Below are 18,929 nucleotides of genomic sequence, written 5' to 3'. Positions count from 1 at the left end.
AGAAGGCATAGTCCAGTCCATGGTCTATTTAATTTTCCAGTAAAGCTCCATCCTATTTTCCACTTTAAAGACTTGTCACTATGAAAAATGCAACTGTACATTTCTCAAAGTTTTTTCATTAAAGTAACTGGTTCTATGAAATGTGCCACAGCTCATATGCAAAAAATGCAGCTTTTCAAGACTTCTGTAGTGTTTCTAGCAGGGCCTCATTCCACGAATAAATGAATGAATGAATGAAAACCGCTCCTGCAAGTCCAATTAAAACTTCTGAGAGGGACAGGCTTGATAGAAAGAACTCCATGTTGACATGTTCCGAAAGAAGAATTAGATCCCAGGGATGTACCTGGATTGTCCTCTTAAATTTCATGCATGCGCTTGCCTTTTCAACACTTTTGTTTCTGCTCAGAAATGCTTACGGTTATCTCCTCACTCTGTATGTACTATTACATGTTTCTGTTATCTCTCTTTGCAGTGATGATGAAGATAATTCATGGACACAGCCAGCAGACACTGACTGTGTTGACTCAAAGCCACCAGACTCTAAAATAAAGAGCCTGTAAGTTTATCATTGAGTTAATTTAATAAACTGATCTGGGACTCGTCATATGTACATTGCATTGGCTGGCGAAACACTTACATATTTGAAAATTTAACATTGAAGCCCATTCTTCAACTGTAATATGACTGATATAAAGTAATTATTGCTAACCACTTAGAAACATCGAAACACAGTGTAGTCAATCCGAACCTCTGTCTTTTAACTGCAATGGGACAATCACTGCATCCTTTCATTGGTCAAGGCATTAATTAGCCAATCTATACTTACAACTGGGCTCAATCTTTCCTGTGTCCTAGACCTTTTCAGATTTGCAGTTGTAATTGGTGGATGACTCGACATTTTGAGTCCTGGTTACAATAAAGATTTTGCTTTTCTGTAGGTGTGTGGGCCTTGGTACTGCATATTTGTATGGACTCCATTTCCCATGGTTTTCTAGTCAATGATGGCTGAACTTGGTGGTCATGCTGTCTAAAAGTGTTGGGTAACTTCAAGTTGTTGACTTCTGTGTCTTGTAGAATAAGCCTTTTCATTTGTGGGTTTTTTTTTCTTCACTTTTTATCTTCTAGATTTGGCATGTGGTACAGAAGACCCTCAACAGATGCAGGAACATGGGAAATTATTAACCGGAAGGAACTTAAATTGGTAGAGAAAGGGGGAACCAATTCTGAAAATGATTGAACTTTATGATGCGCTGATGGAATGTTGCAGATTATGACCAGCACAGTGCCAGAATAACTTGCAATGTTTTGTTTCCTGGTGCTGAGATTTTATCTGCCACTGAATTTGATTAAATCTAATCTTGCAAAGTACTTCATAATAAATATATTGTATATAATATATATAATAATTTTCCTCTCCACAGTGAGTGGATACATTATGAAGTCTTGTACCGCAGTCTGTGAAAATGTACATCTAATTACTCCTCGAGAGAATGAAAATATATTTTTCTAACCTATTTTTATGTGATCGCTATCCTTTTTATAATGGAAAGTGATTATATATAGATATATAGATATATAAATTTTTTTTTTTTTTTAATAAGTTAATGTATGCTGAATATTTATACAGATGTATTTGTTGTAATATATATAAAATTTTATATAATTTCTAGTATATTGATATGTGGTATTGAAACACCAGAAATAAATATTGAAAATTCAAACTTATTAATTTACTTTTGTCAATCTAATCATTAATATTTATAAATGAGACCTGTCTTTTAACCTCAGGAGGAGGGTGCAAGGGAAGGGGACTCCTTAGAAAACTATAGTTCCAGGAAAACGGCTTTGTTTTTCTGGCACTATAGGATTCCTTTAAGGAGAGCTGTCTGTCTGTGCGTGTGGTTGTTTTTTGTTTTGTTTTTTCCCTCCTCTGGATAGGCAATGGGTAGTGGCCAATGTTTTAAAAAAATAATAAAGGTATGGGTAGCCTGTTGAAGCAATATTATAAATATGGAAGGGGGGGGTGGGGGAGGTTATGCCTGTTTAAACCCTCCGCTTACCCCCCAGCCAGTGGTGTATTTTGGTTTTGTGCTGCCCTAGGCATGTCGACACTGATGCATACAATCACTGACGCACACACATACATTCACACTCACTGACACACAGAGATAGAGAGAGATATATATATATATATATATATATATATATATATATATATATATATATATATATATATATACACATACACACTATTTATTTTTAATTTCACTGCACCCAGCCTCCCTACCTTATTTCCCTGGAGTCCAGTGGGACTGCTGGGCTGACTCCTGTGGTGCCTGGGCGGCCGGTCACTACAGGCGGCTAGGGAGCTTTGAATTCTTCCCGCTCAGCTCCCTCGCGATATACTTGGTGATGCTGAGGCCAGAGTAACGTCATATTCTGGCATCAGTGAGGTGCACGCGAGGTAGCTGAGCAGAAATAGCTCAGAGGAAAGCGCTCCCTCGCTGCCCACCTACAAACTGGCCACCCTGAGGCTGGCAGCGGCTTAGTCAGCCAGCTCTTGGGCCCAGCAGGACAAGAGACTGACAAGGTATCGGAGGGGCGGCCTTTTCATTTACTTTTTTTAATTAATTTTTGGCGCCACCCCCTTGAGAGTGCCGCCCAACTCAAATCTGGGGTGACTTGCCTGGTTTCTCATTTCTCCCACCACCACTACTGTCACCATCAGTGGGTGGGGGGAATGTACATGCCAATGCCAGCTGGGGCTCATAAATAGTCCAGCACCCAACAACCATGGGCTTCTATTAAAAATAAATATTACAAATTAAACACATTTTTGCCCATTGTGGGATCCACACTGACTGATAATTCAAGGTCTGAAAAGCATTTATAAGGGTTTTACCACATTTTACACTTTGAATTGTGATTCAGAAAGTTCTGATTAGTTGGTGTCCAGGCCATTCAACCAGAGTGCTTTGGCAGGCATGTCTCATCTCTCATAAGACTTGTCTAGCTGCTCACTGTTTTATGTAACTATATACCTAAAGCCAAGGCATGGCTGATGGGTGCATGATGGAGATGTTAGAACACCCTATAGTTACATAAGTATCATATTACACCACCCGCAGATCATCAATCTCGCAAAAATCTCCACTGTCTTGACCTACAGCCAGGCCCGGACTGGCCATTGGGCAAACCGGGCAAATGCTTGCGAGATCTCTCCTGCAGGGCAGCACCGGTTCTGTCCCATCATGAGGCAGAGGGGAGATCGGGCAGTGAGCCGGTCACCCTCGGTGCATGCCGAGCAGCTTCCTTCTCTCCCTCTCGCGAGCTCTGTGATTATCAGAGCATTGCCATGGTAACCCGCAGCGGCGCTCGCAAGAGGGACAGAGAGAGAGAGACATGGTCTGTAGCCTGTGGGGTACAGACTAAATTACCTGCCAGCTGTACCACCAGGTATTGGTGTGTGGTGTGGCCCCTCTCACTGGACCACCAGGTATCTGAATGCTCCCTCTCCCCCTGCAAAGTTAAAAGGGGGGGGGGGGGGGTAAATGTGGTTATTTTTTTTTTGGTTGAATTATTTGGTTAAAGACACTTTACAGTATAAAGGCATCACAGCATAATGCACCACAGTATTAAAACACCACAAAATACAGGTGATACTCGAAAAATTAGAATATCGTGCGAAAGTTCATTTTATTTCAGTAATGCAACGTAAAAGGGGAAACTAATATATGAAATAGACGCATTAGATGCAAAGCAAGATAGTTCAAGCCGTGATTTGTCATAAGTGCGATGATTATGGCTTACAGCTCATGAAAACCCCAAATCCACAATCTCAGTAAATTAGAATATTGTGAAAAGGTGCAATATTCTAGGCTCACAGTGTCCCACTTTAATCAGCTAAGTAAGCCATAACACCTGCAAAGGGTTTCTGAGACTGTAAATGGTCTCTCAGTCTGGTTCAGTAGGAATCACAATCATGGGGAAGACTGCTGACCTGACAGTTGTGCAGAAAACCATCATTGACACCCTCCATAAGGAGGGAAAGCTTCAAAAGGTAATTGCGAAGGAAGTTGGATGTTCCCAAAGAGCTGTATCAAAGCACAATAATAGAAAGTTTATGTGGAAGAAAAAGGCGCACAAGCAGCAGGGATGACCGCAGCCTGGAGAGGATTGTCATGAAAAGGCCATTCAAAAGTGTTTGGGACTTTCACAAGGCTTTTCTCAGTGGATTGAGGCTGAAGTCAGTGCATCAAGAGCCACCACACACAGATGGTTCCTGGACATGGGCTTCAGATATCGTATTCCTGTTGTTAAGCCACTCCTGAACAACAAACAACGTCAGAAGCATCTTACCTGGGCTAAAGAAAAACAGACCTGGTCTGTTGCTCAGTGGTCCAAAGTCTTCTGATGAGAGCAACTTTTGCATCTCATTTGGAAACCAAGGACCAAGAATCTGGAGGAAGAATAGAGAGCCAAGCACTGCAAGATGCTTGAAGTCCAGTGTAAAGTTTCCACAGTCTGTGTTGATTCGGGGAGCCATGTCATCTGCTGGTGTTGGTTCACTGTGCTTCATTAAGTCCAGGGTCAACGCAGCCATCTACCAGGAGATTTTGGAGCACTTCATGCTTCCTTCCGCAGACGAGCTTTATGGGGATGCTGACTTCGTTTTCCAGCAGGACTTGGCACCTGCCCACACTGCCAAAAGCACCAAAGCCTGGTTCAATGACCATGGGATTACTGTGCTTGATTGGCCAGCAAACTCGCCTTACCTGAACCCCATAGAGAATCTATGGGGCATTGCCAAGAGAAAGATGAGACCGAACAATGCAGAAGAGCTGAAGGCCGCTATTGAAGCATCCTGGTCTTCCATAACACCTCTGCAGTGCCACAGGCTGATGGCTTCCATGCCACGCCGCATTGAGGCAGTAATTGCTGCAAAAGGGGCCCAAACCAAGTACTGAGTCCATATGCATGCTTATACTTTTCAGAGGTCCGATATTGTTCTATGTACACTCTTTGTTTTATTGATTGCATGTAATATTCTAATTTACTGAAATTGTGGATTTGGGGTTTTCATGAGCTGTAAGCCATAATCATCGCACTTCTGACAAATCACGGCTTGAACCATGTTCCTTTGCATCTAATGCGTCTATCTCATATATTAGTTTCCCCTTTTACGTTGCATTACTGAAATAAATTAACGATATTCTCATTTTTCGAGTATCACCTGTAAAGGCACCATAAAATAGCAAATACAGCGAAAGTGATATAGAGAAGAAAAAATAAAAATAAATCATACATGACCATAAGTAAAAGGAACAAAATGCTCACATCCTAAGGGCTGTAGGACAGGAAAAAGACTGAGGACCTTAGGAATGGAGCCTCCTTTTAAAACCTTCTGTGTTTTTCCTGTCCTATCGGCTGTATGGGGCGGAGTTAACCAAATTGTATATGATGCCATGATGAGACAGGAAATAAAATATATATGTAGAAAGGCCATTAGGCCTGAATTTGTGGGAGGAGTAAGTCCCCTACTTAAACCACTAGCCCCTACTCACCTCTGACGTTCGAGTTCAAGTGTTCCTTGATCTACTTCCGGTTCGCGGGTTTCCTGGTTCGCGTCACTTCCGGTTCGGGCGTCTGGTGTGTTGGCTGCATGGCTAAAACTCCTCCGGTTTCGGCGTTCCGGCTTTTTAGCTAACCGTGAGTTTAATAATGCATTACATTCCGGTCCCCACCACACCGCACTGTGGTCTCACCGGGGGGCCGGAACGCACATGTCGGAAATCTTACCAGGGACCACCCACGGTCCCCTCATGTCAGCATCCATGCGGCCACCCGTCTCGGGGGTCCTACACCCCCCCCCCCCATGTCGGAAATCTTACCAGGGACCACCCACGGTCCCCTCATGTCAGCATCTATGCGGCCACCCGTCTGGGGGGTCCTACCCCCCCCCCTCACCCCCTCACAAACTTAAAACTTCGGTACAAACTTTAATCTGTAAAAATTAAATATACATACATACATACATTTGGGGATTTTCTCTTCCGGTTATAAAGCTATAAATTATATAAATATGTGGGAAAGGGATGATGCCAGTAAAGTTTACTATAATGCAAGACATTTATAGATTGGGAAAACTTTCATTCATACTTTTCATTGCATTTTCCTGTATCTGTTCACATACCTAGTTTTGGCCTGTTATCACCACCTAGTGGTTGTTTATGGTATTCTCTGTCCTATTCTGTAAAAAATGTAGCTTCCCTGCACTAAACTACAGCAGCAGCTACTAGCACAATATTATACCATGCCTTTACGTACAAGTCAATCTCAGTCCTGTTAAAACATGTTCCTTTGATCTCCACAGATTATACTTTTGTCATATATTTCGTCAAATAATTGCAAAACTGGGGTTCTTCGCCTTAAAAAATCCTGGTTGCCATTCTACAATAGCACCAACCATCTGCTCCTTCCATATTGGAAAACCCTGTTTCTTGTTCTATAATCAAGGTATAGTACTTATTCTTTAGCTCCTGGTTTGTTAAAAAATCAGACAGTTATCACTTTACTTTTCTACTCATACTACGTTCATACGATACGCCCACTCAGATTTACATCTGGCCCAAAAACCCTTAGGTTCTTCTACGATAGCATCTACAGCTTTGCCTCTCCAAATAAATATCTGAAATTATTGTTCCTGCCCCTTATACCCAGGTATAGTATTTTCAAAACTTCAGTATTTGTTTTACTTCAGTTTTGTTCTTAAGGCCTCAGACAGCCTTCACTGTTCACTCGCCACTCTCTCATATCACTCGTCCATGCCCCCCAGTAATGCGTTACGCGCTCATACGCCACGCTCAATCAGATCTACATCTGTCTCATAACCCCTTAGGCCTCTTCTACGATAGCACTAACCGCCGGGTCTCTCTTCCACAAATACTCAAAGTCCAAGTCCCCGGGTATAACCACTATCAAGGTTAGTATCTCACCATCACACAATTCGCCAATCTACCCCATAGATGGTACGTGAACTGGCACACAGGGTCTGGGCTACAGACCTAGCTCACTGAGGCATTTACAGACCCCGCAAAGCCATCTCCCACCTCAACACGGAGGTACAGCCCCACGTCCAAATCATAGTTAAACGCCTCATTCGCTCTTCTACAGGGCCGTAGTCAGGGCCTCACCTTTCACGGCCACACGTTTTGAACCTTTTAAATATCATCGAGAGGCCAACATCCCGCCACCACATCTGTGGCAACATAGTCACCTCGCCCAAATCATAGATAGAGCCTCTCACCGCCACTTGGCACTAGCAGGGCCTCATCCGTCACTAGTAAAAGCTAAGTTTTTCATATCAATCAATATCCATTTCATATTAAATTCCAAGCGCAAGTAGAAAGGCCATTAGGCCTGAATTTGTGGGAGGGGTAAGTCCCCTACTTAAACCACTAGCCCCTACTCACCTCTGACGTTCGAGTTCAAGTGTTCCCCACCCACCAGCACCCTTAGAACATACAATTCTCCTTGGTGGGCCCTCTTTTATTTACAGGCCCACTCGGACGTTGGTTTCGGCACACCACAACCAACTTTTCATATCAATCAATATCCATTTCATATTAAATTCCGAGCACAAATATATATATATATATATATATATATATATATATATATATATATATATATATAATCTTCAAAACTTTATCCAAAACTAGGTGCCCTGTACAGAAACAAATCCTGCCTAAGCCCTACAGAAAGGAAATAGAATGCTAATGCCGGTCATTGATTATGGGGATGTAGTGTATGCATCTTAATACGTTATATAATTTGTTCTGCCACTTTTTACTAGAGTGTAATTACTTTACCCACCACTGTGACATGTTCAAAGAGCTAAACTGGCTGTCGCTGGAATCCTGATGCACTCTTCATCTTTCCAGCCTTGTGCATAAGAGCATTTCTGGGAAGCTCCCATCCTATCTGAGTAGAATGCTCTCACCGGCTGTTCCCACCTCCTATAACCCCCGATCCAGTACCAGAATGATATTTAGCAGACTGCAATACAAAAATAAAGTGGCTTGATCATCATTTTCCTACAGAGCACGGCAATTATGGAATAACCTCAGGGACACAGTCAAATCTTCATTCAATCTAAAATTCTTTAAGAGATCGATGCAACGATGGGCGTGGTCTGGATGCCAGCGAAGATGGCCACATAGAGCGAGTGCTCCGCACCCCGGCGCCCTAATAAAGCACTGTAACCGGCACCAGCCCCGACCCTTGAGCTGTAGGCTTAGCCCCGGACTCCCCTATTGCTGCGGCAAATGTATAACCGCAAAACGCTCAAAAAGCGAGGCACCAGCGACGCTCCGTCCGTGGTGGACATGTTTGCGGCCCAGAGGCCTGCTACACGCGGCCCGACCGCGGCCACGAGCCCGAGCGCGTCTCATCGAGGTGACCCACCCCGAGCACCAGATAGCCTATCTGAGGAATACTCCAACGCCATCCTCCAGTCCATTGCGGACGTTAAAGGCTACCTGGCTGAAGAAATAAAAAAATCTGCCACAGAAGTCAAGGCGGAGATTGCCGCCATCGGAGCACGCACAACACGGATTGAGAAGCAACTGAGCACCATGGTGCAAGCGCACAATCAGTCAGTCACCCTAACGAACTCCCTCCTCACCAGAATCACAGACCTCGAATTGGAGCTGGAGGACGTTTCCAACCGCTCCAGAAGAAACAACCTGCGCATTCGTGGACTGCCGGAGGCGGTGGGGGACGCCGAACTTGAAGAGGTCCTCCTAGCATGCTTCCGAAAGAGCCTCCCCGATATCCCTGCTCACCTCTGGCTAGTGGACAGGGCTCACAGGGCCCTACGGGCCAGGGGGCCGAAGAACAGCCCGCCCCGCGATGTCATCATGCGGTGGCACTACTACACGACCAAAGAGGCCATAATGCGCCAAAGCAGGAAGGAGACCTACGAACATCACTGAACCAGCTTCCAAATCTTTCAAGATGTGGCGCCTGCCACCCTCCTTCGCCGCAAAGAGTGGAAGCCGGTCACTGACCTGTTAAGAAGCAGCGGCTTGCGCTTTTCCTGGGGATACCCTTTCAAGATCCTGGTCTTCAAGGGCCCTAGGCACTCAGTGCTGCTACCGACGACGGATATACCCACTTTTCTTGCCGACTTGGGACTAGACCTGCCAGCGGATTTCCAGACCCCGCAGTCCCACGCAAGCCTTTTGACCAGGCTGGATGTGACCCCCAACGTACAAGATTCATAGAGGGACTAACACTAGCACTGGGCGGACATGAGGTCCCAAGTGTGGACTGTGAGCGGATTTATGCAGGCGGCTTGGACGCTCTCGATGACCATTTGTGTATAAGTATGTTAAGTATATTGCCCCGACTCCACTCAGGCTTTCCCTAAGCAGTCACCGGCAACACTGGGCTATAGTGGGTTGCAGTGGCCTGGGAACGGGGGGTAGATAGATATGCTAGAGGTCCCAGGCACTCGGACAACACGAGCCCCTAGCGTAACTCTAGAGAGATGTTGGGGAGCCCACAGCACCACTTTCCTCTCAACCACTGCACAATGTGCTCGGGCACCCTCCTGAGAGACACAGGGATTCCCATTGTGGGCCAGGAGAGCCGGAGGGAGGGAGACTGGGGGTAATGAGTTTGGCAATAGGTGGGCTTGTCTGGAGTGGTCTTGGGGCAATGTTTATTTTTCCTTGCATGCACCCACAGATATCAAAATTAGACGTCTGCACTGTTGATGGGCAGGGAGGGGGGGAGTGGGGGTTTACACTGTGATGGGAGAGGGGCTCTGGCTCATCACCAACACCCACTACCAGGCCCAATATGGCGGACGGGGGATCCCAAATGAGCGGGAAACCCGGCGCCGCCCTGTGATGACGAGGTGGGATGGGTTTGCCCGGCGGCGGGGGGGGGAGGTGCGGAGACCTCCCTTGGGAAGGGATTCCTCTTCCGGCTGCCTCCCCTTCGCCGGTCCACCCGTGGTGTGTCCGGGGGTCCTCCCCTTCCTCCCCGGCGGCTGAGCAGTGGGGGGGGGAGCTTGGTACGGCTCCCTCCCCTGCTCCCCCCCCCAGGGGGATCCTGGGTATTGCTGCCACCTGGGCTCGGGGGTTTGGGGTCCTGGACTTCTTACGCTCTAATTGGGCTTTGCCGGGGTGCTCTTCGGCTGTGTCTCCCCCCCGTCTTGAAGTGATCCCCTCGGCGCGGAGGTGATCCACCCCCAGAGCTCCTGGCACGGCCTAAGACCAGGACGAATATTGTTTATCGTAATCTTGTTTATAGTAATATTGTTAATTGTACAGTATCTTGTGTTGATTTGATTTGTTTTGATTTACTTTGGTGTTGAAGCTGCAGACACTGACGTGACCCCACTACCTTAACTTCCTACTTTCACCAGACGCTGCTGCGCACCCCACGCGGCCGCCTACCTCTCCCCCCTACTTCCCACCCACACCCCCCTCACCTACCCTTGCCCCCCCTACACTCCTACTGGGCCTTCTGCGGGAGACGGCACCGCCACATAAACCACACTGGTGGTGCGGGCGGGCGGGTGTTCACGGTATTGTCGGATACTCCACTTCGCAGTCTCACTTTACACAATGACACTCAGACTAACGTCCCTGAACGTTAATGGGCTTAATAGCCCAAATAAACGTAGACTTCTCTTCCGCGAACTCAGAAGACAAAAGTCTGACATCGCATATATCCAGGAAACCCATCTGCCACGCACCTCAGGGCTACAACTCACTAACCATGTATACAACAGGGCATACGCTTCCAGGGCACTATGTAAGCGGAATGGGGTGGAGATACTGATCCATAAAAACTGCCCGTTCACGATGACTCACACCTATGAGGACGGGGAGGGCCGGTACGTGGTCCTTTCGGGCACGCTTCACTCCAATACTTACCACCTCGTAAATGTATATGCCCCCAATGCTTCCAATAGGGAATTCTGGACTGAATTAGAGACCCTGATTATGGGCCTCCCTAGGGGACTTCTGATACTGGGGGGTGACTTGAATGCCACGCCATGCCCAGCACTAGATAGGGGGGGAGGCCTTTGTTTGCCTAGGTCCCAGAATAGGGGAGGTCAGGACAAACTCTTGCACACATTTCTCCAACGCACGGGCCTACTTGACCCGTGGAGGCTCCAACACCCAAGCGTGCGGGATTACACCTTCTATTCGGCAGTGCATACAACGTACTCCCGTATAGATATGTTCCTGGTCAACCCTTTAGCCATGTCGTGGATCACAACCTCTAACATAAACCTCATATCATGGTCTGACCATGCTGACATTGCCATAACCGTCAAACTACCAGGCCCACACGCCCCATGGAAATGGAGGTTAAATGCCACATTACTCAGGCACCCCCAAACCAAAGAGACAATACTTACAGAGCTCACACGTTATTTCCAGGAAAATGATACCCCAGACATCTCCCCCACTACACTATGGGCGGCCCATAAACCAGTAATCAGGGGTTTGCTAATTAAGACGGCCACACACTTAAAAAAACAGAAACTTGGGAAGTTAGCGGACTTACAAGGCCTCTTACGCAGGGCCGAACTGAAAAACAAACAGGGAGCCACCCCGCACACGATTAGAGAATTAACAGACATCAGGCGCCAACTCCGAGAGCTTATGCTTGATGATGTTAGCAGAGACATGGTCCGCACTAGGCGTTTTTTCTACGAAAAAGCAAATAAAATGGACACATTATTAGCGCGAGCCCTTAGACCTAAGCGCACAACGTCTAGTATCACAGTCATTAAAGACACGCAGGAACGTATCCTCAACAGCCTTAAGGACATTAGCGAAGAATTCACCAAATTTTACGCCCAAGTGTACAACCACTCCCCAGCCCTTACCTTTGAGAACAGAACACACATAGCTCAAATTACAGAATTTCTGCGGAAAGCCAACCTACCACTCCTACCGACGCATGACACCGCGCCCTTAGGAGCGCCGATAGAAAATTATGAAATAGACAGGGCAATTACAGCCCTTAAAGGAGGGAAGGCCCCAGGCCCAGATGGGTTCGACGGCTCCTACCAGGGCCGCCATCAGGGGGTGACAACCATGACTGTTGTCATGGGCCCGGCGGTCCTGGGGGGCCCAGGCACCCAGGCCCCCCATTCCCAATGTGCATACATATATATAGCAGTTATCGCTATATACATGTGTTTTGGCAGTGGCAGAACTACCTGAGGGGGCCCATCGGGTGGCCCATGCACTTAGGGCCACCCGATGGGCATATCTCTGAAGGGGCCCGATCAGTGCCGTGGATTTTTAATAGCTATTCCGGGCCCCTTTAAGGATCCTGGCACTAGCAATGCTGGGAGGAAGTGAGCTCACTTCCTCCCAGCTAACACCCGCGCGGGAGGAAGCACCGGAGAGTGTGAAGAGCAGAGGAGGACAGGAGGACCCACACCCACATCAGCCCCAGGCCCCCAGCCAGCAGAGTCCACCCTCCTGCAGCCTAAAGGTAAGAAACAGGAGGGTGGGAGGAAGCATTGGGGAGTGTGAAGAGGAGGACAGAGTCAGACCCACACTCACATCAGCCCCAGCCAGCAGAGTCCACCCTCCTGCAGCCTAAAGGTAAAAACATGAGGGTGGGGGGAGAGGAGGACAGAGTCAGACCCACACTCACGTCAGCCCCAGCCAGCAGAGTCCACCCTCTTGCAGCCTAAAGGTAAAAACATGAGGGTGGGGGGAGAGGAGGACAGAGTCAGACCCACACTCACATCAGCCCCAGCCAGCAGAGTCCACCCTCCTGCAGCCTAAAGGTAAGAAACAGGAGGGTGGTTAAAAAAAAAGTGTCAGTGTGTCTGTATCTATGTGTACCTGAGTGTTTGTGTGTGTCTGTCTGTATCTATGTGTACCTAAATGTGTGTGTGTATGTGTCTGTCTGTATCTATGTATCTATCAGTGTGTGTATCTGTGTACCTAAATGTGTGTGTGTGTCTGTCTGTATCTATGTATCTATCAGTGTGTGTATCTATGTGTACCTGAGAGTGTGGGTGTTTGTCTGTATCTATGTATCTATCAGTGTGTGTATCTATGTGTTTGTTTGTATCTGGTTGGTAGTGTGCACCTGAGTGTATGTTTTTGTTATTGTTTTATTCTTTGATTTTTTTTTTATAGCAGTGCTGCAGCTTTTATGTTCATGGTTTTATAGTGTCTGTGCTTTTGATTTTTATGTACACTTTTTGTCCACAATCATTTTCACTACTTAGTTGATATTCCCCATTTATTTTAGTTTTAGTTGTGGCTCTATTTAAATGTTTAAACAGATTGTTAGTTTGTTTTGGTAACTTTGTTGTAATGTATATCTTTTCTATTTGGCGCTGCCTGTCCATGTTGTGTACGTTTTTATCTTGCATAGCCTGTCTTATATTTTATTATGTGCATGGCCCATTTTCGGTCGTTTGCATTTATTTTTGAAAGTGTGTTAGTTAGTGCAATACATAATATATATATAGATATAGATATAGATATATATTTTGCTGGAGCGCTCACGCTTTCTTTGTTTTCTGAGATTCTCAACTAAAGCTGTGTTTATTTGGTGTTAATCTGCCCATAGAATTGATTACTTTATTGTTGTTTTTCTACATTTTTACACATATATTTTATTTATATTTAGTTTTTACGTGTATCTGTTTATGTGTGTCTGTATGTATCTGTGTCAATGTGCACCTGAGTGTGTGTGTGTCTGTATCTTTCAGTGTGTCTGTATATTTACATGTATGTCAGTGTATGTATCAGTGTTAGTGTGTGTATCTGTGTATATATGGGTGCCAGATTGCACCTGAGTGTGTATCTCTGTGTGCGTGTATCTGTGTGTCTGTATCTGGGTGTCAGTGTGTAACCGTGTCTGTATATTTCCATGTATGTCAATGCATGTGCCTGTATCTCCTATGTGTGTGCATGTATGTATATCAGTGTGTGTATGTGTCTGTGTGTCAGTTTGCACCTGAATGTGTCTGTGTATATGTTTGTATGTCTATGTATCTATGTCAGTGTGAACCTGAGTATATATGTGTGTGTGTAACTATGTGCCAATATGTGTAACTGTGTGTCTGTGTATTTGCATGTATGTCAGGGTGTGTATCTATCTGTGTGTGTGTATACACTACAGACAAATGCACGCTTGCATTCAAACACCAACATTCAAATACACACATGCTCCATTCAATACCATGTTTATATTCAAACACACATACACTGCTGAGTGCTAAATACAGCCCTGCAAATTGTAGATCCCCAGCTAGCAAAGCATTCTGGGACTTACAACAGATTCAGAACTACATTTGGCCACTTTACACACACTGCATCCACTAAACACACACTGTGCATTGACTACACACAGAGACTCTGCATTCACTCTACACACATACAGCATCCTTGTGGGCAGATTCAAGGACAGCCCTGTGGGCGGACTCGTGAGTGGGCTCTAGGGGCCCAGACCTTGAACTTTGTCAGGGGCCCCAAAATTTCTGATGGCAGCCCTGGCTCCTACTATAAAACCTTCAGGGAGCTATTAGTCCCCCGCCTAGCTGCGATGTACAAGACCTGGACGGAAGACGACCAGCCCAACGCCGACCTAGCCACAGCAGATATTGTCCTGATCCCCAAGCCCGATAGAGATGCCACGAATGTGGCAAACTACCGCCCCATCTCCCTCATCAATTTTGACCTTAAAGTCTATGCGAAGATCTTGGCGACTAGACTTAACCTCGTTCTCCCCAAACTGGTCCACGCGGACCAAGTGGGGTTTGTCCCCAACAAACAACTCTATGGTAACACTAGACGGGCGGTGGACATAATGTGGTGGGCGGGCAAGACGCGAGCGCCTTCTCTGGTCCTTTCCCTGGATGCAGAGAAGGCGTTCGACAGGATTCAATGGCCCTATATGTTTGCCCTACTAGAGGCAATGCACCTCCCCGCCGCGTTCATCACGGCGACAAAGGCACTTTACACCTCCCCAAGAGCGCAAATATCAATCCCAGGGGTCCACTCGCCCCCCTTCGAATTGAGAAATGGCACCCGTCAAGGCTGCCCCCTCTCCCCCCTCCTCTTTATCTTAGCCCTGGAGCCCCTATTACACCTCATACGCACAAACCCGGAGGTTCGGGGAGTGCGGGTGGCCACCGAAGAATTTAAAATATCGGCTTATGCCGACGACATCTTGCTCACTGTCACAAGCCCTCGAACCACCATCCCCCACGTACTAGGGATCCTAGACAGTTATCACCAGGTATCTGGATACAAAATCAATATTGACAAATCCGTCGGCATGCCGATAGGGCTGACCGAGGCGGATATTCAATGGCTGCAGCAGACGACAGCCCTGAAGATTAGCACACAACCCATTAAATACCTGGGGGTTAGGCTAACGCCAACTTACGAGGACCTGTATAAGGAAAATCACCAGAGGATGATCGCGGCGCTACGGCGGGATTTGGATAGATGGCATGATAGGCCCATCTCATGGCTGGGTAGGCTGCATGCCCTAAAAATGAATCTCCTCCCACGCCTCCTTTTCATCTTCCAGGCATTGCCGGTCGCCGTGACTAAATCTGACCTTACACCCCTACAAACCGCAATAGACAACTTCATCTGGGCGGGAAAGAGACACAGAGTAGCACGACACACACTATACACCCCGAAGAGCAGGGGGGGACTGGGGCTCCCACACCTCCACCTATACTACTTGGCAGCCCACTTAGCGCAAATTATAGAATGGCACTCACCACCTGACACACATCGATGGGTTGACCTAGAAACGCACCTCATGAGGACTGATCTCCCCCAGTTCTGGATGTGGGTCCCGAAGCCCGACCGCCCGGAAATCCGCACCTCCTGCCCCGCCATCCTTAACTCGATTCGGATCTGGAATGCAACCGCACACAAATATGCACTTACGCACTCTGTCTCGCCATTGACACCCTATCTCCGCAACAAAGCGTTTCCACCAGGTATGACCCCTAGAGACTTTCGAGGCCTTGAGAATACGGGAGTACAGCGCTACTGTCATTTGTTCCATGACGGTTCCTTTCACACCTTTGACAACCTCAAAACGAGGGCCCCACTAACCAATAAAGACTATTTCCGCTATCTCCAACTCAGGGACTTTGCCAAGAAACCTGAAATAGCGATAGCGGCCAAGGCAAAGCCCACATTCTATGAGGCGTTATGTATGTCTGACGGACCACGTGACGGCCTCATCACCCGCCTCTACGAGCAATTAAGTGCACCCACCAAAGACTCCCACACACCCTCCTATATACTACAATGGGAGGCTGAACTCCAACAAACCCTTGACAGTGGGGACTGGCAAGATATTTGGGAGGCAGCGGCCAAATCCTCAATCTGTGTCATTCACCAGGAACAGTGCTATAAAACACTGATGAGGTGGTACACCACCCCAGTGAAGCTACACAGAATGGGGAAAACACCCTCAGATGTCTGCTGGAGAGGCTGTGGAGCCAAGGGTACTTACCTCCACATGTGGTGGATGTGCCCTAAGGCTTCCCTATACTGGGAACAAGTAACTAAACTCCTGACTGACGTACTCCACCAACCGATTAGACCGGACCCCTGGACGTGTCTCCTAGCCAAACCCATTGACAATCTCCCACCCAGGGAACAGAAGCTAGTAAACAAAATCAACTTGGCGGCCAGACGCGCTTTGGCGCAAACGTGGCTCCAGGTAGACACGCCACCACTGGACAGAGTTATAGGTAACATCAAGGAAGCATTCCTCATGGACAAGCTCACTGCTCAGGTGAGAGACACATACACGCAATTTCTCAGGGTCTGGGAACCATGGGAGGCATACACAGACCCGTGAGCCTACACTCCACATCCCCGCACGGGGACGGAGACTACACCCCCTTTTTCTCTTTTCCTGCTGGCCCCTGCCGTCTCCCGACAGGGGGCCCCACCCCCCCCTTCTTCCCTTCCCCCTCCTCCCCCCCCCCCCATCCGGGGCCACTGCCCCCTCCCTTATTGGTAGGTCTCGGCCTGTAGGCCGTACCGGCTGCAACACCCGACAGAAGTACCCCACCGAGGAAGAGGTTGACCGAACTGACATGCACGGGGTAACTGAGTGCATAAGCAGGCTGAGCCGGGGGCTCAAGGGCCATGGTTGAGGCCCTAGTAAGAACCTCACTACCAACTAGCGCGGCCCCTTACTTTGCCTGGAGTTGAATAGGAGGAGACTGGCACAGGCATCTTCCTGGCCCCCTTCCCTCTCCTCTGCATTTCAGGTTAGGTGTTTCAACTTCTCCACACAGTTTTGCAGTTTTTAAAGTATTAAAATCTAACAGTGACCGTACAGTATGTTGCAGTGAACACTGGAAACACCACAGAAACTCTATGTACCATGAGGTCGGTGGAATACGTCATAACTGAATCCATATGCAGCGCAGGGGTGTGGGAATGGGGCAGCGGGCTTCCGCACAGGCCCTCACGGGGCTGCCGACCGGGAGGCCTTCGGGTGTCACGGCGTCAATGTACCCCATCTTTGGCAGGTCCTACTCTCACAGTCTAATGTCTGCTCTTATGAGATTAACCACTTACTTGGGAAAAAAGTAAGTAAATCCCCCCATGTTTCCTATATATATTTGGGAGTCTAGCCAACTCCTTGGTTTTGCACCCCTCCCTGTTACAGGTGCCTCATCTCAGGTCCCTATTTAGCCTTGTACTGCAGAGAGCCTCAGATGGAATTTTTTCCCAAGTAAGTGGTTAATCTCATAAGAGCAGACATTAGACTGTGAGAGTAGGACCTGCCAAAGATGGGGTACATTGACGTTGTGGCAGGCTTATGCAATGTATGATCATATAATGTAACTAAATCCCCATTATTTTTTTGCCTAGATATCGGTGTTTTAAAAAAAAAAAAAATACCTTTACAAACTAATAAAATCTGTCAACATTGAAGTTGCTGTTTAGTAGATAGGAGAGTGCGCTGGATCTTGTGTATTGTTTATTGTATAATATGGCCCCCAGCAGCACCCCATTTAAGCATGTTTAGGTGAGTGCAACCATCCCCCCATGTTTCCTATATATATTTGGGAGTCTAGCCAACTCCTTGGTTTTGCACCCCTCCCTGTTACAGGTGCCTCATCTCAGGTCCCTATTTAGCCTTGTACTGCAGAGAGCCTCAGATGGAATTTTTTCCCAAGTAAGTGGTTAATCTCATAAGAGCAGACATTAGACTGTGAGAGTAGGACCTGCCAAAGATGGGGTACATTGACGTTGTGGCAGGCTTATGCAATGTATGATCATATAATGTAACTAAATCCCCATTATTTTTTTGCCTAGATATCGGTGTTTTTAAAAAAAAAAAAAAACCTTTACAAACTAATAAAATCTGTCAACATTGAAGTTGCTGTTTAGTAGATAGGAGAGTGTGCTGGATCTTGTGTATTGTTTATTGTATAATATGGCCCCCAGCAGCACCCCATTTAAGCATGTTTAGGTGAGTGCAACCATCCCCCCATGTTTCCTATATATATTTGGGAGTCTAGCCAACTCCTTGGTTTTGCACCCCTCCCTGTTACAGGTGCCTCATCTCAGGTCCCAATTTAGCCTTGTACTGCAGAGAGCCTCAGATGGAATTTTTTCCCAAGTAAGTGGTTAATCTCATAAGAGCAGACATTAGACTGTGAGAGTAGGACCTGCCAAAGATGGGGTACATTGACGTTGTGGCAGGCTTATGCAATGTATGATCATATAATGTAACTAAATCCCCATTATTTTTTTGCCTAGATATCGGTGTTTTTAAAAAAAAAAAAAAAAAAAAAAACCTTTACAAACGAATAAAATCTGTCAACATTGAAGTTGCTGTTTAGTAGATAGGAGAGTGCGCTGGAT

The 18,929-nt window shown here is 46.9% G+C and overlaps 1 protein-coding gene across 1 annotated transcript in view; it reads left to right on the top strand.

The window, feature by feature from the left end:
• The window catches only part of RILP (Rab interacting lysosomal protein), a 40,140-nt gene extending 38,587 nt beyond the window's left edge, over positions 1 to 1,553 (top strand). The window contains exons 7-8 of the mRNA XM_063444207.1: positions 473 to 556; positions 1,126 to 1,553. Of these exons, the coding sequence (XP_063300277.1) occupies positions 473 to 556; positions 1,126 to 1,237 (196 nt within the window). The 3' untranslated portion in view covers positions 1,238 to 1,553. The remainder of the gene's footprint in view (positions 1 to 472; positions 557 to 1,125) is intronic.
• Positions 1,554 to 18,929: the final 17,376 nt, after the last annotated feature.

The sequence above is a fragment of the Pelobates fuscus genome, chromosome 1, assembly GCF_036172605.1.
Source record: "Pelobates fuscus isolate aPelFus1 chromosome 1, aPelFus1.pri, whole genome shotgun sequence".
Taxonomy (NCBI): Eukaryota; Metazoa; Chordata; class Amphibia; order Anura; family Pelobatidae; genus Pelobates; species Pelobates fuscus.
Note: the sequence above shows the minus strand (reverse complement) of the source record. Positions and strands in the feature narration are given on the sequence as shown.